General features: G+C 46.7%; 1 protein-coding gene across 1 annotated transcript in view; it reads left to right on the top strand.

Moving 5' to 3' along the window:
• Positions 1–25599, top strand: part of LOC115461335 (scavenger receptor cysteine-rich type 1 protein M130-like) — an 86770-nt gene that overhangs the window by 26271 nt on the left and 34900 nt on the right. Inside the window, exons 4-6 of the mRNA XM_030191061.1 lie at positions 12144–12464; positions 14031–14345; positions 17601–17738. Coding sequence (XP_030046921.1) covers positions 12144–12464; positions 14031–14345; positions 17601–17738 — 774 coding nt within the window. The remainder of the gene's footprint in view (positions 1–12143; positions 12465–14030; positions 14346–17600; positions 17739–25599) is intronic.

The raw sequence follows: 25599 nt of genomic DNA, 5'->3' as shown, positions 1-25599 counted from the left end.
AATGCAGCCACCCCTGTTTATTTGTGTAAAGAGTAGTTACTTACCTGTAACAGGTGTTCTCCGAAGACAGCAGGCTGCATATTCTCACAAGTGGGTGACGCCACGTCGGCCCCGGAGGATTTTAAAGCAAAATCTCAAAATCTCTTTACGGCGTTCCGTCGCGCGAGCGATCGTACTGCGCATGTGCGCACACCTATTCCCGCTCGCCGAGCGGACACGCCCCTCAGTTATATCCAAAAGATGGAGGAGACAACTCCAAAAGGGGAAGGTGGGAGGGTTTGTGAGAATATGCAGCCTGCTGTCTTCGGAGAACACCTGTTACAGGTAAGTAACTACTCTTTCTCCAAAGACAAGCAGGCTGATATTCTCACAAGTGGGGTATCCCAAGCTTTCAGGCTTACACAACAAACAGTGGTCAATAGAGTCTCGCAACGGCGAGGCCAGAATAAAAATTGACCTGAAAAGAAGAAACATCTAAATGAGTGTAGCCTGGAACAGAACAAACATGGGCTTAGGAGGGTTGGAGTTGGATTCTAAACCCCAAAGAAGTTCTGCAGCCCCGACTGCCCAAAACCGACTGACGCGTCGGCTATTCTGCTGAAGGCAGTAGTGAGATGTGAATGTGTGGACTGATGACCACGCCGCAGCTTTGCAGATCCCTTCAATAGTGACTGATTTTAGATTAGTCACCGATTCAGCCATGGCTCTAATTTTGTGAGCCGTGACATGGCCCTCTAGAGTCAGTCCAGCTTGGACAAAAATGAAGGAGATGCAATCTGCCAGTTAAGAAGAAATGATGCGGTTTCCGACAGCAACTGGCATTAAAAGAAATAAACAACTGGGCGGACCTTGCGAGGGAGCTCGTCTGCTCCACGCAAAAAGTGCGCAGCTTGCTTTCGCCAGGGCTTGTAAGATGAGGGAGAAAGCATGTTGGCAAGACAATTGACTGGATCAGATGGTACTCTGATACCAGCGCCCGTAAGAACCTTGGCTGCATGCGAAGAACTACTCTGTTAAGATGAGAAGTAAGGTAAGGAGCTTGAGCTACTAGAGTCTGAAGCTCACCGACCTTTCGAGTTGAAGGAACAGCCACCAAGGAAAATGACCTTCCAGGTCCAATACTTCAGATGACAGGAATCCAGTGGCCCGAATTGAGCTTGCAGCAGCTGGATGAAAACGACATTGAGACCCCAAGATACTGAATAAGGAGTGATAGGGGCTCTGACCGAAGCATAAGAGCCAACTGTAAAATTATTGGGGGTGCTAAGCCCAACAGAAATAATCCCCCTTAGACACATACAAGGAATTCTCTCAATACTGTGGGAGAAGTAAACGTCATGAAGTGGACAGCTAAAGGCTGACCTTTTACACGTTGATGATAAGCTCTTATTGCACGAAGATGAATACTGACCGAGTTGGTCTTGAGACCAGATTCAGACAGGTGTAGAAAGAACTCAAGCAAGGTCTGTATAAGACTAGAGGCAGGATCTAGGGCCTCGCTGTCACACCAGACGGCAAACCTCTTCCATGAAAAGAATAACACCTCTTTGTGAAATCTTTTTCTGGAAGCAGGCAAGAGTCGGGAGACACTCTTCTGGAAAAGTCAACGAAACCTACACTCTCAACATCCAGACCGTGTGAGCCATAGATTGGAGGTTGGGATGTAGAAGTGCCCCCTCGTTCTGCGTAATGAGAGCTGGAAAACATTCCAACTCCAGAAGAAGAGGGAATCGTATCTGACGTAGCTAGAAAGGAGCAATGAGAATCATGGCTCCACAATCTTGCTTGAGAATCAGCAAGTCTTTTCCACCAGATGTATGGTAGGATACGCATACAGAAAACTTGTCCCCCAAAGAAGGAGAAAGGCATCCGATGGTAGTCTGCCGTGAACCTGCAGCCTGGAACAGAACTGAGGGACTTTGTGATTGAACTAAGTTGCTCAGCCTGTCGGCCAGACTGCTGTTTACGCCAATTAGATAAATGGCTTGGAGAAAACAAGCCGCGTTGGCGAGCCCACCGCTACATCTGCATGGCATCTTGACTCAGAGGACAAGATCCAGTACTCCTTTGTTATCGAGTACATCACAACCCGATTGTGTGGTTGATTAAAATAATTAGGTTGGATAGCCAGGAGGGATGCAACCTTCGTCAGCAGCTTTTGACTGAGTAAGGTGGACTGGACACCTCAGAATCAAAATGGAGAGAATTAACCACCTCTGAGGGGAATTCCGAAGACTGGCGAACAGTTGGGTTACATCCTCTAGATGTGCAAAAGTGTCAAGGGAGTGACGTGAACTGTGGAAGCCATGTGTCTAGAAGTCTCAATATTACTGTGCTGTAATCTGTTGAGACGGGCAATCAACGTGTTAAGGGAACACTTGCACTCCCAGTCCATGAAGATACGCTGCAACAACAGCTAGGCACTAGGAAAAACATACTCTGGACGCAAAGTGAGTAGAAGTATCTTGTAAGCCCAGAGAGCATAACCATTCGTTTTCCTGAAGTATGGGAAGAAGGATGCCCAGGGAAATCATCCTGAACGAAATCTGTTGAGGCCCCTTATGTCTATGATGGGACGGAACCCACAAGGAAGGACCTGGGATAGAAACTCAATCCTTCTTACCCTTGTGGAACAGGCTCGACTGCATTGGTACTGAGAAAGGCAGAGTGTTCCTCTGCAAGTACTCACTGTTGATGGAAGCTAAAGGATTAAACTTCCAATGAACAATGTGGAGGGTTTGATTCCAGATTGAGAATGTATCCTAACCGGACTATTTGAAAAACCCCCCCGGTTGGAGGATATAGAAGTCACCTGTGGTGGAGAATATTTGAACTTCCCCCCGACAGGCAGATTGGCCGGTACGGACATTTGTTGTTTTTTTTTGTTTTGTTTTTTTTGTTTTTATATAGTGGCTATGCTGAATTGGAGCCACTCCAAAACCCCTCTCTGGTTCCTGCGGAATAGCTGCAGGAGCCTGATTAGGTGCACGCCACTGACTAGAACGAGCGTGCTGATCTCTTTAAAGAAGTTCCGAGATGAGGAAGTGTATGCACAGCATATCAACAATTTTCTGCTGAGTCTCCTCCTCCAGGTGAGAGGCACACAGTCATGAGAGTCTGCGCATCACCATACCTAGAGCAGAAATCTAGGTGTTACAATACAAGTGATGAAAACGCCATTGGACAGGAACTTGCGACACTTGGAAAAAAGATGTAGCCTACTCCGGTGGGAATGTTCATAAAGATCTGGCAGGACTTGGTCTTGGACGCGATCATGCCAGCCTGGTACGCCATTCTCCAAAGGAGGCTAAGGATGTATGCTCTGGCCTCGGGGGCGCCGAAGCAAGTTCTTAGAACTGCTATCAGTTCTGAGTTGAAGATGGTAGTCCAGGACCTCGAGCATCTGGCATTGGGCTGATTGACAATCTCCATTGTAATGTGTCAAGACAAATAGAGGATCTAGAGGATTCTCAGCAGAGAAAACCCCATGACCTTCATGTTCATCAGATGAACCATCATTGAACTGAGCCAACTACTCAAACAGAGCAGCTCAGATGCAAACATTGACCAGTATAGAGCAACTGTCATACATACAATTCTACAGAACAGCTATGGAAAAATATGTTCTCCTGTAGCAAAATGGCTGTTCTTAACATGCATTTCTGGGCCTGGAAGCCAAGGTATGGAGGCGCGGTAAGTTCTACGAGCGAACACCCATACCAGAGGCAGCATCGGTGAAGGAGACCAGTTGAAAAGCTAGATGCCGCGGGAGGCGGTAGCATCCATGGCATCCAATGGTACCCATGGTCTCGAAGCCAAGGACAACATCTGGCAATGCAAGGGAATCGAAACCAGACTGCCAGATGACTTCCGTAACAGAGATGTGACCGATGGTACTGATAGTACTCATGGCACCGACGGTGCCGATGATACACATGGACCGATGACCCCCGGTACCAATGGAACCCATGGTACTTGGTACCGATGATAGTCATGATATCTGGTATCGATGGTACCCATGATACCCTAGTACCGAAGGGACCCTTGACATGTGGTACCGATGGTACCCATGATATTCGGCACCAACAGCACCGACGGTACCTATGGTACACATGGTATCGACGGTGCTCAAGACACCTGGTACCAATGGCACCCATGGTACCGATGGTACCTGGTCATGATATTTTGTATCGACGGTACTCATGTACCGACGGTATCCATGATACCTATCCATGGTACCGACGATACCCGATACCGATGGTACTCGTGATACTCGGTACCGATGGGCGATGATACCTGTGATCGATGGTGCCCATGATATCTGATGCCGATGGTGATACCTGGTGCCGACGGTGCTCATGCACCGAAGACACTCGGCACCGATGGTACCCATGGTACCGATGATACCCGGTGCCGACGGAATCCATGGTACCGATGGTACCGGTACCGACGGGACCCATGGCACCGACCATGGTACCAATGTTCCCGGTACCGATACTCCTCGGTACCGACGCACCGGTGACATTCGGCACCGACGGCACCCATGGTACCGATGATACTCGGTACCGACGGCACCCATGGTACCGATGATACTCGGTACCGACGGTACCCATGACACCCGGTACCGATGATACTCGGCACCGACGGTACCCATGACACCCGGTACCGATGATACTCGGTACCGACGGTACCCATGACACCCGGTACCGATGATACTCGGTACCGACGGTACCCATGACACCCGCGATGCGGTGTATCGACGTCCAATGCCAGGATACCTCCATAATAGAGGGAGCAACGCTCTCGGCACCGACTAATGTCTGAAGCCCGAATACCTCCATAACAGAGGGAGCAAAGCTCTGGGCACCGATGGTACCGACACCCGCTGATGCGCCCGAATGACCTGCCAAGCAGGAGGCGCCGAGGCAGGTGGAGACCTACTCGATGCATAACTATACCCAGCGTGCATCGGTCTCTGTCGGACTCCAGAAACTCCTTTGGGCATCCCTGACAAGTAGCATAAGTCTCGTCTTTGAGACACTACTTGCGCTTCACAGGGAGATGATCCGGTCCTTTGGGCATCCCTGGCAGAGTAGAATACGTCTCGGTACTTTGAGACACTACTTGCGCTTCACAGGGAGATGATCCGGCCCAAGACACTTCCGCCGATGCGTCCGAATGACCTGCAGAGCAGGAGACGCCGAGACGGGTGGAGACTCACTTCAAAGGTTACACCACTGATATTGTGTCACCAGGCTGCCCATTCAGTGGCTAACCAGGGATGCACCTGCTTAGGTTCCTGGTTTTTCCTGTGACATACACCTTCACCACTTGTGAGGCTCAAAGACAGTAGTGTGCTGAAGCAGGCTCTCACAGCTCTCGAGAGCAATTTGTTTAAGTTTTAATAAATGGATCAAAAAATGTGGGCTTGTTTTATTTGCTGGCTAGCCCACAGATAACAATATACCAGCACTTTTGAAGAAAAAAGAAAAAGAGAAGCTTATATGCTTCGTTGAGGCACAGCCCCTTGTGACTCTGGCAATTACTTAAATTTTTTCTTGCCTCAGGTACAAAAAATACCTGTATATATAAGCCACAATGAGCCTGCCATAAAAAGTACAAATGAAAAAATAAAAAAGAGATTTACTCCGAAGACCTGAAGAAAACACGAAGCCCTAACGAACTCCGTGTCTCCTCAGACGCGGAAAAAGAAAAACTGAGGGGCGTGTCCGCTCGGCGAGCGGGAATAGGTGTGCGCACATGCGCAGTACGATCGCTCGCGCGACGGAACGCCGTAAAGAGATTTTGAGATTTTGCTTTAAAATCCTCCGGGGCCGACGTGGCGTCACCCACTTGTGAGAATATCAGCCTGCTTGTCTTTGGAGAATGGTCTATTCTCCTGCTAGACCTCCTCTTCTCAACCAAGCTTGGCTCCATTGTTTACTTCCTGGTCATTCCTACTGTCTCTTGTCCTGAGAGATCAGTTAGGTTTAGCCTTTCCCTACAATGGAGGACTGCCCTCTGGAGCCACCCCGCTACCTGATAGCAGGTTCTGTCCCTATTAGTCCTTTTACCTCCCCCCCCCCCCCCCCGGAGCTTATGTGGTCCCATTCTTGACCTCCTCTTCTCCATCAGACATTTTTCATCTTGCTTCAGACAGCACAGGTCCCGCTTCCCTCCCCCCCCCCCAATGAACTCATTTTTTGTACCTTGTTCATTGTTTCTCTGAAGATATTGCACAAACCCAGCACTCCATCTCTAAACTGCTTTCTCTACCTGACCACTATCCTAGCTCTGCAATAAGCTTCCTTTCTTCAGATTTCTATCTCCAACCACTTATACAGCTCTCAGAATTACGAAGTCTCTTGCCTCGGGGCAATGTTTCTGAAGATCTGCTAACTGTGTGTGGAGGTTATACTTCTTGGATATTAAAGCTTTAAAGATATTATGCTTTAAAAGGTCTTGACACAAGGGTTCAAATATAATGCACAACTGCAGTGAATGGATATTTTATATTTCAAGCAGGCAATGTAAGAATATCATAGCATTTATTTTTTTAATTCACTGTTTTGAAGCAGTTGTATGGTAATTCCCTGAACCCCTGAAGCAGTCTTACTGGTGAAATATGGACCTCCATTTTGGTTTGGCAGTCCTAAACAGGTGAAGAAGATATTTCTTTGAAATTATTTTTTATTTCAAATAGTAATCTTACTTCATTAAGAAGTACATTATAAGTTGAATTGAATAAAAGTGATAGAGAATATATATATACTAGTAAAAAAGGTCCGTTTCTGACACAAATCAAATGGGCGCTAGCAAGGTTTTCCTTGGAGTGTGTATGTTTGGGTGAGTATGTGTGAGATTGACTATGTGTGAGAGAGAGAGAGAGAGTGAGAGTGAATGTGTGTGTGTTTTTTTTTTTTTGTGTTTGTTGCTTGTGTGGAAGGTTGTTTTTTCCTTTTTTGTGTGTGTGTGTGGGGGGGGGGGGGGGGGGGGGGGTGTAGCTCCTGTAAGCACTTGGGAACCTGCCTGCCAAGTCGTTAATATGCCTGTGTTCTAGTGAGCTGTGTTTGCAAATTTGAACTGCTTGTGTATTTGTCAGCATTCCTTGTTCTGTGGAAGACTGGGGGGAGGGGGGGGGGAAGTTCCTTTAAGCACTTGGGTACCTGCCTGTGAAGTCATTAATGTGTGTTGTGGTTAGCTGTGTTTGCTTGTGGTTGGGGGGAGTGTGTCTTTTGAAGCTCCTGTAAGCACTTGGGAACCTGCCTGCTTGTTGTTTTTATCTCCATTTGTATTTGTCTGGTTTTCTGGTTGTGTGGAAGTGTGCGTTTAGATTTTGGGTGGGTTGGGGGGCCGAGGGGGTGCAGACGTCGATTCAGTGGTTAGTTTTGTGTGGGTGGTCATTTCTTAGGGTGGCTGCACATACCGGGAGCAGGAGCATGGGCATGGGCATCCAAATAGTTTTGTCCTTCCAGCGATGTTCCTCGTTTCTCTGTGCTGCACAGAAAGTGACTCTTTGTGCTGCTGAGTCTCCTCGGAAGAAAACAAAACGTCTGTGTGCTTGGTTTTGAGTGTATGGGAATGACGGCTGTGTTGGGGAGTGGAAACAGAGATTAACCAATGGGCTTCCTTGCTTGTGTGTAGTAATCGTCGTGCACCATGGCCGGAGTCGGAGAGGAGAGGGAGGGCGGTGGAACGTGAGCGAGCGGCTGCGGGAGGGTGGGTGAGGGGGACTGTGAGCGGGGGGACGGGGGTCCAGCGCCGATTTTGATTGGTTTTGAGTGTATGGGAATGACGGCTGCATTGGGGAGTGAAAACAGAGATTACCCAATGACAATCCGATTTGTTGAGTGTCATTGCTCCGCCCTCAACGTCATCATGTTGTGACGTGGGGGCGGGGCAGACACTCATGCGATCTTGCAACTACAAATTTAGAACGTTGGAGGTGTCTTTTATATATAGAGATATTTTTGGTTCAGAAGAATTCATCAGACAGCAGAAAGCTTTTTTGTTTGGGGTGCCCAAGCTACACCTTCAACCCTTCTGTGCTATCCGAGTCCCCTCCCATGGCATCCAACATATCTCTCCTTCCCTCCCTCTCAACCCCCCTCCCATGGTCCCTAGCATCTCTCTCTCCTCCCCTTCCCCTCTTCTCTTCAGCATTTCTCTCCTTTCATCCCCCTTCAGAATCTCTCTCCTTCCCTTCCCCCCTTGCCTGTGGTGTCCAACATTCCAACCCCCCCCCCCCCTTCTTCAGCATTTTTCTCCTTTCTACTGCCCCCACTCCTACTGCCTCTGTTGCTGCTTCAAGGTATTTATTTTCTTACCTCACTCCCCCGGGGTGTGGACTCCAGGGGCTGTATTAGAGGCATCGCACGGCTAGCCCAAAGTGGGGCCTTTAGCATCTGTGCATGCTCATGTCCTACCAGCTCCTGCCCCCTCTAAACTTTCTGTTTCAGAGAGGATGCAAGCCAGCTGGCCCTCAGCGTGCACATGTTTAAGGCCCTGCGCTGGCTAGCCATAGGATGCCTCTAATGCTGCCCCTAGAGTTGCTACTCTACGGGAGTGAGGTAAGCGAATAAAAGCCTGGCGGGGAGAGAGGAAGGGTAGTAAAATTTTTTTTTTGGGGGGGGGGTATCATGGCACCTGTGGCTTCCTCCATTCCAACACCTATGTACAGCAATTAGTTTCTTCAGACAATAAACACAGGCTGATTACATCTTGTACTTTGTGGTTTTGATTCACAAATCAAGACTGGGGGGGTATCTCACCCAGGGGTTGCTTTTACTCTTTTACGACTTAGGAGGTCACAGACAACACATTTTTTGAGCTGCAAAACTGAGACAAATCTGTTTGTATGTGGGCAGATTTGTTACAGTATAATGTGCTGAGAGACTTGTTATCAACAGAATATAAATTTTGATAAATGAAATGAAATTTCAATGAATTTCAATGACCTAAATGACACATATGTTCACCTAAGGCAGTGCTTGAGGTACATTAGGGGAGGTGTGTGTGTGCTTTGATAAAATACCTGTAAATATTCAAGAAGTACACATCTATTGGCAACAAATTACACTCCTAACCTTTATATAAAGTTATGACGTTGTACTTAGCCACCCAGGGGAGGGCAGACTTATACGGGGTCTGTGCCAGAGCTGGTGATGGGAGGCGGGACTGGTGGTTGGGAGGCGGGAAATACTGCTGGACAGACTTATACGGTCTGTGCCCTGGAAAAGACAGGTACAAATCAAGGTAAGGTATACACATATGAGTTTATCTTGGGCAGACTAGATGGACCGTGCAGGTCTTTTCTGCCGTCATCTACTATGTTACTATGTTAGCATCCTGGTATTCAAACCAAATTCCTATAGGTGCGGTGTGTTTGAATATCAGGTTGTTTTGTTTACCTTTGAAAGTGCTTATAGACGTTATCTGTTAGATGCACTTCTGAAGAATTATTCAATTATGTACTACTATTATATGTTAATATGTAAGGGGAAATAACCAAACTGCCCACATTGGTATAAACTCTGTGGCTAATTTTTATCCATGGGTTTACACCAACAAACAAGGCAAACATATGCAGGTTTCATTTTGTTTTCAATATTGCCTCTTAAAACAATACCTATAGAGATTTGCATCTTTTTTTTTTTTTTTGCTGTGAGTACCTTTTTCCAGCCAAATCAAAGTACATCATTTTGAAAATTATTGCCTCCTGTGACCTAAGCCTGCTCCCAGGAGTCCCTCTGTCTTAAACAAGTAAACGTCTGTGTATTGTGTAGCAGTGCATGCAGAGATGCCAAGTTACCCAGTTCCAGGCTAGAAATTTTGGGCCAGTCCTGGTTTTGAACTTCCATTCCAAAGCAGTGTGGGATTTGCGATACCTGATCCTGCCCATTGAAACCAGTGCTGCAAGTTCCATAATGCACCAGGATGGGGGTGCTTAGAAATCCAGGACTAGCTGAATATCTCCAGCCTGGAACTGGGTAACTTGGCATCTCTGGTGCATGTAGGGACTCTTTTACTAAAGCTTACTGCACACTAAGGACTAATTTGGGTGCTGATAAAAATTAGCGCTCAGAGATACGTGCCATTTATAGAATAGCATTTGGCGCCTGGATCCACACCCAATTTTGGACGTGAGGATGTACAACAACTGAAACCTGGTGTAAATTCTCATGCCTAAATTAGGCGCGGACCCAACTTATTCTGTAACAGTGAGTTCAAATTCCAAGATCACCACTGATCTGCCCATGCCCCTCCCATGGCTGCTCCCCTTTTCTGATCCCTGCATAAAATTTATGTTTCAACATTTTTTATTAAAGATTCATCTTTTAGACATCCAACATGTTACAATTACTGGTAGCTAACAACCAAACAACTACCCATTGGAAATATGTTATAGTCTCTTCAACTATGTTTTTTACCAATTTCCCCACTCTCCTCTCCCCCAATCCCCCCTCCCCTGTTATAATACACTACTACTATTTAGCATTTATATAGCGCTACAAAGCGTACGCAGCGCTGCACAAACATAGAAGAAAGACAGTCCCTGCTCAAAGAGCTTACAATCTACTTTAAAGACCTTCAAGCTGCAGAAACTTCACCCCCAATACTGTGAATATCACTGCTGTAGTCAGAATGCATCCCAAAGGTACCAACCCCTGTTACAAGCATCTCTTAAATCCATTCCTCCCTCCCCTCCCTCCTCCTCCATTTCCCACTTTCCAATCCTCTCCCCCTCTCTCTAGCTATCCTCCTGAACTTGTGTTCAGATAGTCCTGCATAAAATTTATGTGCAGATCCCTGCATGCATGCATATATTTAAATTAATGCCAATTATTGCCCAATTATCAGCGCCAATTGGCTCATTTGTCAATTAAATTGCGTGTGCAAATTGGGTGTGTACCCAAATTTGTGCACGCAATTTTGAGTGCCATATATAAAATTAGGGTGTAAATGCTGCGTGTTCTATTTTATATCTATGGGCCACATGGCACTTAGAGTAGTTAATTCTGTTAGTGTGTGCTACTTTTAGTAAAAGGACTCCTTAATTTTACCTACATTTAAAGTGGGTAATTTTCAAGAAGGTAGTTTTTGTGGTTGAAATGATCTTACTCACTTAAATTGCCATTCCCATGCAGATATGTGTAAGATTGTTACAGTACATGCACACTATCTAAAGACCCCAAATGAAAGCCAGTTGGTACGTTCTTGTCTTTGCGCAAACTATAGTTGTAGCCACTATAGCATGCTACTTTAAAGAAATATATAGATATAGATATATAGGGATTGATATTAAAAGTGATTTAACCAGGGAAGAAGGATGGAGTGGGAAACCGATGATGGCTTTTTGAAAAACAAACCAGGGGACATCTAAGTGCAGGAAAAACACCCTTTGTTGAAATACTTGATATGGCACTGTGTTTCGGCTGAATGTGCCTGCCTCAGGAGTCTTTAAAAAGACCGTCTTAAAATGATGTGCTGTCAACGCATCATTTTGAAATATTAAGAAAGACTTTTTAAAGACTCCTGAGGCAGGCACGTTCAGCCGAAACACAGTGCCATATCGAGTATTTCAATAAAGAGTGTTTTTCCTACAGTTGGATGTCCTTTCGTTTGTTTTTCGAAGAGCCGTCATCCGTTTCCCACTCCATCCTTCTTCCTCCATGCCTTTTTGTGGGATTCTTGTGCTCTTTCACCTTCATGGATCCTGTAAGCGATTTAACCAGCCAGAAATGGCTCCTGGCCAGTTAAATTGCTTGTTCGGGGCTACCTGGCCATATTTAGAGGCACTTAACTGGATAGCGCCTCTAAACATTTTCAGTTAGCGCCCAATGCAAAACCAGCTATTTGGGGGGCATTCTGGAGGTGGAGTCAGCACTTGGCTGGTTAAGTGCTGATATTTGGCATAAATAGGACCACATAAAAGTCAGTCCTACCTTTATGTGGTTCACACAACCAGCTATGGTTTTACCAGATCTATATACCTGGAAATTCAATGCCACAGCCAGGACATGGCCTGGCATTGAGTTTCTGGGGATAACGCCAGCAGTGGTCAGTAAAGTGCTGTTCGCTGCCTGGCTGAATATCAGGTCCATATTTTTAGTTCTAAAGATGTCCTACTTCGTATTTAGTAGATGATATCAGACTGATGAATGGAGGCGACCCATGCTCAGGAAGAGTGGAGACATTTTACTCAAATGGAAAATGGGGCACAATTTGCCACGACAACTGGGGTCTGACTGAAGCCGAGGTGGTATGTCAAGAGATAAAATGTGGGCACGCAATTGCAGCACCAACTAATTCTTATTTTGGACCAAGTTCTGGACCTCTCTGGGCCAATAGAGTTAATTGCACCCAAGCTCACTCTAGACTTCGCAAATGCTCTGGAGTATGGACGAAAAATAATGAGGATGTCAAGTGTAATCACTCCATGGAGGCGGGAGTTATTTGCTCAGGTGAGTCTTTTGGAACTTCAAATTTGAGAGAGAGGTCTTCTTACAGGAAAGAAAATAAACGATCAAACTCTAGGCCCAATATTCAGCCTGCGGGAGGCAGCCCACATAAGTGCTGTGATCGCTGACCTCAGATATTCAATGCTGAGCTGTTTAAGGTGACCAGCATTGACTATCCAGGGTTTTTTTGGCTGGCTCAAACTTAACTGGCTAAGTGAATATTTAGCACTGGCCGGTTAAGTTTATAGCAGCCAAAGATAGGACTGCTATTTAGGTGGTCCGATTTGGCCGATAAGCTTAGCGGGCTAGTGCTTGAATATTTGCATGATATAGCCAGTTAGCTGCTATCCCCCCAGATTCTATATAGCGCGCCTAGAGATCCGCGCCAAAATCCAAGCAGATTCTATAACAACGTTTGCAGCTTGACAAGCTAATGAGCACTGATAACAGCACTTGACAAGCAATAATGAGCACTGATTAGAATTTAGGCTCACAACTCACTAAATGTATTCTATAACAAAGTGCGCTGAACTTCTGATGTGTGCAGGCAACAAGGGGCGTGGTTATGGATGAGGAAATTGGTGTTTCAGAATATAGCCCAGTGTGCATAAATCTACACACCAGGATTTATGCCACATTTTCATTGATGTAAATAGATACGTGTAATTTTAGGCGCTGAGATATCAACTAAGCTCATTCTATAATCAGCGCCCGGTTATAGAATACGTTTACTCAGCACTGATTTCAGCACTGATTTTTTAGGCAACATATATAGAATTTACCCCTCTGGGGGCAGTTACTTTTTCACATTGATGATATGGGTGTTGAACAACTTTGTTCCTTAATAAAGTAATAATTTTAAAATTGTGTAATGTGCTCCCTTTGTCCGGTACAGCCATTCCCAGCCCAGTCCTTGGGACACACCTAATTCCATTGGGGCCAATATTTAGACCATGGGAACTACCCGGGACTCCAGTGGTGACTGGCATTGAATGTCTGGTTTATTTTTTGTCCCGTTTTAACATAACCGGTCAAGTCGATAGCGTTGTGCAGTTAAGTTGAAACCGGCCAAAGATAGGCCAGCTGTTTCAGCAGTTTAATTTGGCTGCCAAACGTAGATGAATTTTAGGGGATAGCTGATTATATCATGTGATATAACCGGTTATCTACTGTCCACTAGCTGTCAATATTCAGCGGGAGATAGCCAGCTATCTCCCGCTGAATATTGCCGGATAGCTGGATAAGTGCCATTTCACTGGCCAGGAGCCATTCCTGGCCGGTTAAATGGTTGTAAATATCAGGGGAACTGGGTATTCAGGATATTCATAATTAATATTCATGGGCTAGATCTGCATACAATTGAGGGACTAGGTGTGCCCCCAGAACTGGGTTAGGAATGGCTGGTCTAGTAAGATCACAAATCAATCAGGAAGGGGATAAACACTTTTTCACATCACTGTTTCTAAATATGTATTAAATAAAAAAGAAAAATCATTGGTCTGTAATGTTTTATCTTTTGCCCCTATTCTAAATACAAATCTTTCCAGTTTTGTCTGCCTTACACTACAGATTATGGAAAGCTAAGACTTGTGAATGGAGAAAATCAGTGCTCTGGAAGAGTGGAAATCCACTTCAGCAATACCTGGGGTACAGTCTGTGATGATAGTTGGGGGATGTCTGCAGCTGATGTAGTCTGCAGACAGCTGGGATGTGGACATGCTTTGAAGGCTCAGGGAAAAGCTTCTTTTGGAGAAGGAAATGGACTCGTCTGGCTCAGCGCTGTCCAATGCACAGGAAGAGAAGCCTATCTTTGGCAATGCAGATCCAGCACTCTAGGGCACCATAACTGTTCCCATGGGTCCGATGCCGGAGTCATCTGCTCAGGTGAAGTACTTTGAAAAACAATTCAGAGGTTGATGCTAAAAACTACCACCAGTAGGAAACAACGGAGTTGCGTGCAAGTTATTGTGCGTTAAATGGTTACAGCATGGGTATTAACTCACATTAAAATGCTTTTAAATGCATGCTAATATGGTCATTATACACCCTTCAGCTATGCATAAAAAAGAGGATTTTCATGCACATTTAGCATGTTAAACGTTTTGCCAGATCCAGGGTTGCATAGCAGGATTGGTTGTGAGGGGTGGGTGTCTAGTGGCACCCCTTCTTTTCCTCCAGCCTGACCATCCTGCCTCAGACTACTTTCTATAATAGCTCCAGCCTCCCTCCCTTTCCCTATCCCCAACCTCCCTTCCTCTAATATTAAAAAATAAAACAAAAATACTCCATTGTGGTGCAGTGGCTCCAGCGGTCCCCTCCCTTTCCTGTCCAAGCACAAAAATAATTCCCTTGTGGTCCAGTGGCCTCCTCACTTCCTCCATCACAAACAAACCCTGGTGGTCTAGTGGAAGCTCACCTCTATCCACCATACCTCATACAAGGTAGGATTGATGCACACTTGCTCCTGCTTCTAGGTACCGTTTCTGCAAATGGAGACGCCCTGCCCCACGTGGGATGCACCAGGTGGGGCCTCTTATATAAGAGTTTCTCCTTTATATGGTAAATAGGACCTGCCTGGTTCATCTAAGGATGCACTGCAAGGTAAAGGATACTGCCATTTTAAAAATGATGGCACCCCGAGGCAGGAGCAAGTGGGCATCACTTCTGCCTCCTTCAGGGTACAGAGTCGGGAGGAGCTTGGATTGGGGTCATGGGATTGGGAGGCTACTAGTGGAGTGGAGGAGTAGCCTAGTGGTTAGCGCACCAGTCTTGCAATGCTGAGGTGGCTGGTTCAAATCCCACTGCTGTTCCTTGTGTTCTTGGGCAAGTCACTTAACCCTCCATCACCTCAGGTACAAGCTTAGATTGTGAGCTCTCCTGGGACAGAGAAATATCCAAAATACCTGAATGTAACTCACCTTGAGCTACTACTGAAAAAGGTGTGAGCAAAATCTAAATAAATAGACTACCAGGGAGATTTTTTTTATGGGATTGGAGGAGAGAAGGAACACCACTAGACCACTGGGTGGGTGGGTGGGTCAGTGGGAGGGAGGGTGGCCTGACGCCCATTAGAATACCCCAGGATCTATTTTATTTAATACGGAGGGGGGGGGGGGGGGGAGGCACTGGCCAGCTGAGTCAGGTCAGGTCAGAAGTGGAGATCAGGGTGGATGCCATTAGACAGCAGGGATATTTTGGGGGGTGACAGGTTAGGGATTGGGGTAAGAGTGCCGCAGCATGTGTTTTTTTTTAATGTCAACTTTCCTGTCAGTACATAAGCCAATCATTGCTCAGGCACTGACAGGAAAGTTGATATTTTGTGCTAAGCCACAGCTTACTGCTGCAATTTTAATGCAGCAGTAATTTGCATACTCATTAGTGTGAGCATGTTGTGGCTACTTTTTTGTTCTAATTTTGTGGTAGGGTGAGGACTCTACGATGAACCTTTGAGCATTGACCTGTCAGTACCTTTTAGAAAATGTCTCATGCCTTTGGGAGTTGTTATTTCTTTCTGATGAGAATTGACATTTTTGTGGCCTTATTTTGTTGAAGTCTATCATAGGAAATGCTTTGAATCATGATAGACTTCAACAAAATAAGGCCACAAAAATGTCAATACTCATCAGAAAGAAATAACTCCCCAGGCCTATCTTTGCTCCCTGGTAGTCCAGTGGGGCATTGGGGGGCAGGACCAAAGCCCCCTTGTGGCTGGCTCTCCAAAATGGCTGTTGTGACCTCTTGTGGCAGCTCGCGGTACTTGGGTAGTATAGCTGTGGAGGGTAAGGCGACACTGTGAGGGGTTGGAGGATGGGATTGGGGTCTTCTCCATGGGTTGGGATTAGAAGGAGCTTTGGGAGGGGCCAGCAGGGGGATCTCAGGCTCAAAAAAAAAAGGTTATGCAGGTCCTGCCTGATATTCACCTGGGGCCCACATAACTGTCTTATGTGAGCCCCAGCTGAATATTGGCCGAGACCTGTATAAGCTCCGGTGATCAGTCCCATTGGATTTAGCCTGAGTATTCAGTACCAGTGCTTGGACATGGCCTGGCACTGAATATCGAGGGTTAATCTTGCTGGCGATGATCTAGTGTTTAAAAAAATGTTGAATGCCGCCAGCTGGTATAGGATTAAGAACATGAAAAATACAGTCTATTTATAAAGTCCTTCAGAAAACCTAACGACATAGTGGCTTCAGTCAGACATTGTGGTGTCATGTTTTTCTGGAATTTTGTTAATGACAAATGAATAAACATAAAGATTTTTTAAAAATACAGCCTCTCTGTGGTGATCCCAAAGTTTTTCTTAGCTTCCCTGGATTACCCCTGAGTCCTCTACAGCTTCTTTGGAGTGATCTCAAGTCCTTCTTAATCTACTTTAGGTACTCTATATCAGAGGTATAGGTGGGTGGGTCGCAATTTTCACATGATCTGTCGCATCAGAAATAAGCACCGACCAGGGCCGCCGAGAGACTGGGCCAGGCCCGGGACAAGGCCCCCCCACCCAAGGTCGCTGGGCCCCCCCTCCACCCACCACCGGACCCTCTCTCCACCCCAGGCCCTCTGCACTGACCTTAAGCGCCTTACCTTCGAAAGCGCAGCATCAAAAAGCGGCAGACCATTCCTTCCTTCCGTGTCCCGCCCTCACGGAAGTTACGTCAGGCGAGGGCGGGACACGGAAGGAAGGAGTGGTCTGCTGCCGCTGCTTGTTGCTGCGCTTTCGAAGGTGAGGCGCTTAAGTTCAATGCCAGGGAGCGACGGATGGCAGGTGGGCCGGACTGCGGCAGTGGCGCCGGAGGCCTGGGCCCGGGGAATTTTGTCCCCCCTGTCCCCCCCTCTCGGCAGCCCTGGCACCGACACCATTGGCAGTCCACTCTCCACTCCCCTTGATGCCTCAACCTGGATACACTTCTGCTCTATATCTTCCCTTATGACTGCAGAGAACTGTGCAGCCTCCTCTGTGAGAAAGCAGACTCCTCTTCTCTTGTGTGTGTGATGCCAGAATCTTCTGAATGCAGCTTTGTAATACTAGCACTTGCCTGATTTTATTTAAACAGTGTGTCTGATGGAATTCCTATAGCTAACTATATTCATGATCGGTCACAGGAAATTAATGAGGGAATTCATAATTTGCTCCTTTCTAGGTTCTAATGAGCAGTATGTGAAAGGAAGGTCCACTCCTGGTTCCTTTCTCTTGCTGTTGCTGTGCTGTGTCCTGGGTCTCTTAGTGTTGGCAATGATGGGGTGGATAATTAAAATGAAAGCAGAGTCCTGTGGATCAGGTAAGTAAAGGAAGCATTCCCTGTGAGAAGAGGAATGTAAAATTAGATACTTATTTTCTCTGTTTTGCATTCCATTATACTATGGGCCCTTTTTATTAAGCAGCAATAATGTCCGGTAATCCGGAATTCCTGTGGTAGTTCCGGATTACCGCTCACTAATCCGGAGCTACCAAAGGAGCCCAGCAGTAGTTCCCACCCCCAGCACACGCCATTTCCTCAATGGGTGGTGATAAGTGCTCCTCTACGAAATGGCCACTTAGTAAGTGGTTCACTTACTGCAGAGCCATTTCATGTCCAGAAAAAAAGGACAGCCTTTTTTTTACCTGTTGCGGTAAAAGGTGGCCTCAGTATGTGTCAAAAACACACACAGATGCCAGCGCAGGCCCCCTTTTACCGCAGCTTAGTAAAAGGGGCCCTACATTTCTTGTATTCTGCAATTACCTTCTAGTTTCATGTGGATTCACACAAATAAGAAGGCTAGACCAAAACTAGGAATTACATCACTCCCTAGAAACACATTAAGAAGAAGACAGTAGGTATATCTGGAATTTACTGCTCAGGGCAGACAGCACAGGGGCACTTCAGGGCCATGCTGCTCTGGCACTGTGAAACTGAGCTGACTGAGGAGGCATAACTGGTTCCCGATCCCCTCCCCCGAACCTTTCAATGTCCCCCAACTGCTGGGGGTCATTGCTGGTATTTTGGCACCACCAATTTTGACCCCAGGCAAGTCCTTGGAGGGGAGATCAGGGGGAGTGGGAGTTTGGGGGATGGAGTTGCTCTTAGGGGGACCCTTTTTCATGGGGGGGCAGTTCAGGGCCCAGGTTAGTCCATTGACTGGGAGAAGTCAGGGCAAAATCAGAAGGTGTGGGATTATACGAGGTGGGGATCAGAAGGTGAGGTGTTGTTCAGGGACGGGGATCAGAGGCTGGAGGGGATCGGAAGGCATGAGGTTAACTAGGGAGGGGGTGGAAATTGAGAGGCTGAGTGCAGTGGCGTAGGAAGGGCGGGCGGTGGGGGTGGTCCGCCCCGGGTACACGCCGCTGGGGGGGTGTCGGCTCCGCTGGTTCCCTGCTCCCTCTGCCCCGGAACAGGTTACTTCCTGTTCCGGGGCAGAGGGAGCAGGCGACCCTCAGGGGGAGGAATGCTCTTAAGTTGACAAATTTGAACCACAAATACTGTTCCACAGATACCTGTTTCTGGCAACTGTGCAAGTGCCTGGTGTTGTAGCCCAGTGCCAAAAACCAACTGCTTTCAAAAGTTAGTCAAAATATGTATTGAGTTAATCCAATTAAAAAGTATCACCTTAGCTTCTTTTTTGTTGTTTTATTTCTATTTAATACCTTTTAAAGTGGACTAACATGACTACCATATTGTTTTATTCATAGGCTGCTGAGAAATACAGCAGCACTAGTATCTAGGCCAGGGGTTCCCAAACTTGTTCTGGTCTTGTAAATCAGTTTTTTTTTTTTTAGGATCTTCATAACGATTATGCATGCAATAGATTTGTGTACACTGCCTTCTTGGTATGCAAATCTACCTCATGCATATTCACCATGGATATCCTGAAAATGTAACTGGCTGGGGTTCCCCCAGGACAGGTTTGGCAATCACTGATGGTCATCAAGTTTTGTGAGGGTCATCAAGAACTGTCTCTGTTTTTAATACCCAGGTCTGAAGTCAGATAAAGATGGATCTAGCCAGCTCCTTTTTTTAAATCTAATTGTTGAGTTGAATGCAGAGTCTGTGTTCTTAAGTTTTCCCAGAAAACGAATGTTAGATAGAAGCGTATTTTTTAAAGCACTTAGACTTACAAAGTTCCATAGGTTACTATCTAGCTTATTTTCGAAAGGAAAGGATGCCCATCTTCCGACACAAATCGGGAGATGGGCGTCCTTCTCCTGAGGTCGCCCAAATTGGCATAATCGAAAGCTGATTTTTTGCGTCCTCAATTGCTTTCCGTTGCGGGGGGGGGGGGGGGGGGGGGGGTGACAAAAGTTCATAGGGGCAGGCAGGACATGGGCATGGTTAAGAGATGGGCGTCCTTGGCCGATAATGGAAAAAGGAAGGGCGTCTCTCATGAGCATTTGGTCGACTTTACTTGGTCCTTTTTTTTCACGACCAAGCCTTGAAAAGGTACCCGAACTGACCAGATGACCACCGGAGGGAATCGGGGATCACCTCCCTGTCAGGGGCGTAGCTACGGCCCACCCAATCTCAGCTTAGGCCCACCCAGTTTTCCCTGCTCCTCCAATCAGTACACAGCCAGCCTTTGAGATCTGCCATAGCCCCGCAGCCAACAAGAAAGAGCAGCTCTCCAATTCTTTCTTTTGTTCCAGCATGGCAGCACCAGGTATCGCTCCCCCCCCCCCCCCCCAGCCCTCCAATCCCCCCCCCCCCCCGGTCGTGTCAGGGAGAAAGCAGTACCCAGGCTGGTTTAGACCTGCCCAGAGAAGCCTTTCTTTCTCCTTCAACTTCCTGTTCCCGTAGGCGGGAAGTTGTAGGAGAGAGAAGGGCTTCCAGGCAGGGACAGGTTTAAAGCAGTGTTTGTACTGCTTTCTCGATGAAGCTGCCGGTGACTCGAGGGATTGGAAGACTAGGGGGAAGGGGTGACAGTCCTGACTGCCAGAAGGTTTCCCTCCGATGGAGGCCTTGTGCCCCTTCCTCTCCTCCTTGCCTTGATATTTTAAAAGCCCCATAAAATTCCCCAAAGTGGCAGACTAAACAAGCAGAAATCCCTGCCCAGAGGATGTGGACTGGAAACTGATCGAGGATTGTCCAGAGGAAGAGCCTCAGGCAGAGTTGGCTCCTCAGGTGAGAGACTGAGGCCCAGCTCCCATTCTGCCTGATCATCAGCTGCTCCTGCTTACCAAATGCTTCACTGTTGTGAAGTCTGGAATGAAATCGTGCAATGAGGTTTTCCCTATTGCTTTCCTTGTATTGAGGGGTAGGAGAAATAAACTGGGTCCAGAATTTATTTGTGTTCCAGTGACTGACTAATTCACATATAATAAGCATTAAAAAAGAGCTAAAACTCATTAAAGAAAAAAGGGGAGGAAGTAATTGTTCTGAAGTCTGCTTACATGATAAATTTGATCAGCTTAGTTGGGAAGTTGGGTTAAGGTCCTAAAAATATTTATTCCTCCTAATGCTGCTTTGATTGAGTTATGCCAGTAATATTACAGGTTTATTCGTTGCTTAATTGGAGGCCTATGAGATGTTTTAGAGCTCCAGTTATTAATGTAGTAATTATAGAATTTTCCAGATCTAGAATTCTTGAATTTAGTATAGTAGAAAAGCCTTCGATAATTATTTAATTATAATATTCCCTAATTCCTTTAATTTAAAGAGGGGTTTCCTTTGTGTAAGCCTTTGATTATCTATATATATAAAACTCACCCTCAACGTTCTATTGTCGGATGACGTCACTGAAGCCAAGGTTCGTAAGTTCGAAGCTCTGAAGTCAAGAAACTCACAGCCTCAGGGCCCCGCCCTCGCATCAAACGTTATGACATTGAGGGCGGAGGCGGACCAATTCACTCACATCGACAACGGCCAGGGCGCCGCAATGGGCCACCCACTGACGATGAAGATGCGTTGGGTGGGGGGGCCACAGTCACACATCAACAGCGGCCACGGCAGCGCAATGCCGTCACTAACAACCAAGGTGCGTTCGGTGGGGGTGGGGGGGGCACAGGAAAGCCTTGCTAGCGCCCGTTTCATTGGCTCCAGAAACGGGCCTTTTTTTACTAGTATGATATAAATGTTGATTGCACCTCGTGTAGAGAATGTACATTTTGCAGGTATTTGTGTAAGTTAAAAGAAATTTTGTCATGTTATTGCCATAGCATCTATTATCTAGTAAGTTGCTGAGCTGGCAGTTACTGTGACTTGTCCAAGGTCACACTGTCAATTATTAGTTAAGTCTGGATAAGAAACTAGGAAAATTCTGGTTTATGATCCCATTTACTAATATTTCTGACTTGCTACTTTTTCCTCTAGGAGCTAATTATTAAGTTAACAGTAACTAACTCAGTGTGAATGTTTTCCATTGTGGTTTATTTTATAATAAAGCGTGAACATCTTACCATTAACAGTGAGCACAGTATTTTAAACAAGTTTTTAAAGTTCAAATATTTTATTGAAAAGTTAGCATTTAACATAGTAATAAACTGAAATACAAAGAAATATTCAGTCAAACAAAGCGAAGAGCATACAAAAATAATTATTATACAAATAATTTTATTTTCCTCAATGGGGAAGGCATAGCTATGGGATGGATGATGGGGAAGGGAAGGGCTGATGCTGGGCTATGGGGGGGGGGGTAGGGTAGAGATGAGAAGGGCTAATGCAGGGCTACAGGGTTGGATGGAGGGGTAGGGAAGCAAAGTTTGAAGGATATCATGTCTGAAATTATACTGTAGAATCCTGTCATGTGTGTTGAGATGTTTGCCATTATAGTAGACTTATGCCTGGTCAAGTTTAAGATAGGGGATAGTGTAAACTATATTTTAAAATATTGGTTTTTCCGTATGTTGATGCTGGGCATACTACTTAGAAATCCATCATCAAGTGCAGTCTAATGCATTATTTTGTAGAAACACTACTCATACCTATATACACAGTGCCCACCCATATTAGCTCTGGGCCCACCCTAAATGTTAGGTCTGGCTACGCCACTGCTCCCTGTACTCCTCCAGTGGTCACCAAACCCCTCCCCCCCTAAAAAAAAATTCAAAAACATTTTTTCCAGCCTCTATGCCAGCCTCAAGTGTCATACCCAGTTCAATCACAGCAGTATGCAGGTCAATGTAGCAGATTTTAGTGGGTACTGCAGTACACTTCAGGCAGGCAGACCCAGCCCCCCCCCCTACCTGTTACACTTGTGGTGGTAAATATGAGCCCTCCAAAACCCACCCGAAACCCACTGTACCCACATCTAGGTGCCACCCCTTCATCCCTAATGGCTATGGTAGTGGTGTACAGTTGTGGGGAGTGGGTTTTGGAGGGGGGGTTGGGGGCTCAGCATCAAAGGTAAGGGAGCTGTGCACCTGGGAACAATTTGTGAAGTCCACTGCAGTGCCCCCTAGGGTGTCCAGTTGGTGTCCTGGCATGTGAGAAGGACCAGTGCACTACGAATGCTGGCTCCTCCCATGAACAAATGGCTTGGATTTGGTCATTTCTGAGATAGGCGTCCTCGGTTTCCATTATGGCTGAAAACCGGGGAAGACCATCTCTAAGGTCGACCTAAATGTTGAGATTTGGGCGTCCCCGACCGTATTATCGAAACGAAAGGTTGAACGTCCATCTTGTTTCGATAATATGGGTTTCCCCGCCCCTTCGATGGAACGTCCTTAGAGATGGATGCACTTAGAGATGGGCATCCCCATTCGATTATGCCTCTCTATGTAATTTTGAAAGTCTAAGTGCTTTGAAAATGACTACTACTACTACTACTACTTAACATTTCTAAAGCGCTACTAGGGTTACACAGCGCTGTACAATTTCACAAAGAAGGACAGTCCCTACTCAAAAGAGCTTACAATCTAAAGGACAAAAATGTGCAGTCAATCAATTTGGGGCAGTCTAGATTTCTTGAATAGGGGTATAATGGTTAGGTGCCGAAAGCGACATTGAAGAGGTGGGCTTTGAGTAAGGATTTGAAGATGGGCAGGGAGGGGGCTTGGCGTATGGGCTCAGGAAGTTTATTCCAAGCATAGGGTGAGGTGAGGCAGAAAGGGCGGAGCCTGGAGTTGGCGGTGGTGGAGAAGGTTACTGAGAGGAAGGATTTGTCCTGTGAGCGGAGGTTTCGGGTAGGGGCGTAAGGGGAGGTGAGGGTAGAGAGGTAATGAGGGGCTGCAGATTGAGTGCATTTGTAGGTTAGTAAGAGAAGCTTGAACTGTATGTGGTACCTGATCGGAAGCCAGTGAAGTGACTTGAGGAGAGGAGTGATATGAGCATATCGGTCCAGGCGGAAGATAAGATGCGCAGCAGAGTTCTGAACGGATTGAAGGGGGGATAGATGGTTAAGTGGGAGGCCAGTGAGGAGTAGGTTGCAGTAGTCAAGGCGAGAGGTAATGAGAGAGTGGATGAGAGTTCAGGTGGTGTGCTCAGAGAGGAAAGGGCGAATTTTGCTGATGTTATAGAGAAAGAAGTGACAGGTCTTGCCTGTGCTGGATATGTGTAGAGAAGGAGAGGGAGGAGTCGAAGATGACTCCGAGGTTGCGGGCGGATGAGACGGGGAGGATGAGGGTGTTATCGACTGTAATAGAGAGTGGAGGGAGAGGAGAAGTGGGTTTGGGTGGAAAGACAATAAGCTTGGTTTTGGCCATGTTCAGTTTCAGGTGGCGGTTGGACATCCAGGCAGCAATGTAGGACAAACAAGCCGATACTTTGGCCTGGGTTTCCGCAGTGATGTCTGGTGTGGAGAGATAGAGCTGGGTGTCGTCAGCATAAAGATGATATTGGAAACCATGAGATGAGATCAACGAGCCCAGGGAAGAGGTGTAGATTGAAAAAAGAAGTGGTCCAAGGACCGATCCCTGAGGAACTCCAACAGAGAGCGGGATGAGAGTGGAGGAAGATCCATGCGAATGTACTCTGAAGGTACGGTGGGAGAGATAAGAGGAGAACCAGGAGAGAACAGAGCCCTGGAACCCAAAAGAGGACAGTGTGGCAAGAAGTAAATTATGATTGACAGTGTCAAATGCAGCGGACAGGTCAAGGAGGATGAGGATGGAGTAGTGACCTTTGGATTTAGCAAGGAACAGGTCATTACAGACTTTAGTGAGTGCCGTTTCTGTCGAGTTTAGAGGGCGAAAACCATATTGAAGCGGATCGAGGATGGCATGAGAGGAGAGAAAATCAAGGCAGCGGCTGTGAATGGCACGTTCAAGTATCTTGGAGAGGAAGGGTAGGAGGGAGATGGGGCGGTAGTTGGAAGGACAGGTAGGGTCTAGTGATGGTTTTTTGAGGAGTGGTGTGACTACAGCATGCAGTGGAGAGAGAGAGGTTGAGGATATGACAGATGAGGGGGTGACAGTAGGAGAGATGGTGTTTAGTAAGTTGGTGGGGATAGGATCAGAGGAACAGGTGGTGCATTTCGAGGAGGAAAGAAGGTGGACGGTTTCCTCTTCAGTGATATCAGGAAAAGAGGAGAAGGAGGCCTGGGTAGGTTGGTTAAGGGAGTGGGTTAAAGGGTGAGGAGGAGGAAGAGGAGGAGGAGGTGGCTTGGTGGTGAATTCAAGGTTGATCTTCTGCACCTTGTCGCGGAAGTAGTCAGCCAGTGATTGAGGAGAGAGTGAAGGGGGTGGGGGGGGGGGGGGTGGGAGCGGAGGGCACTTTGAGGAAGGAGTTAAGGGTGGCGAAGAGACGATGAGGGTTGGAGCCGAGAGAATTAGTCAATTGGGTGTAATAGTCCTTTTTGGCAAGGAATAGGGAGGACTGGAAGGAGGATAGCATGAATTTGTAATGAATGAAGTCGGTATGGGTGCGAGATTTCCTCCAGAGGCGTTCAGCAGTTCCGGCACAGAAGCGAAGGTATCGGATGCAAGGGGTCAGCCAGGGCTGGGGATTAGTGTGCTTTGTGGGACGGGAGATGGATGGTGCAAGGGTGTCCAGAGCAGAGGAGAGAGTGGCATTGTAAACAGAGACTGCCTTGTCGACAGATTTGGAAGACATGATGGAAGGGAGGAGATTAGAGATACTAGAGGATAAGGTGGGAGGGTTGACAGCCTGGAGCCCCATAGTGACTTGTAATTTTCCAACATGGCCTGATCAAAAAAGAACTATTTTTTTTATTTCAGGCACATGGCAGCCCTTTTTAGTTCTGTCTGCAGTTCCTCTTTCACAAGAGAGGAGT

The sequence above is a fragment of the Microcaecilia unicolor genome, chromosome 1 (assembly GCF_901765095.1).
Source record: "Microcaecilia unicolor chromosome 1, aMicUni1.1, whole genome shotgun sequence".
In the NCBI taxonomy this organism is placed as follows: Eukaryota; Metazoa; Chordata; class Amphibia; order Gymnophiona; family Siphonopidae; genus Microcaecilia; species Microcaecilia unicolor.
This window is presented reverse-complemented; position numbering and strand designations above follow the sequence as displayed.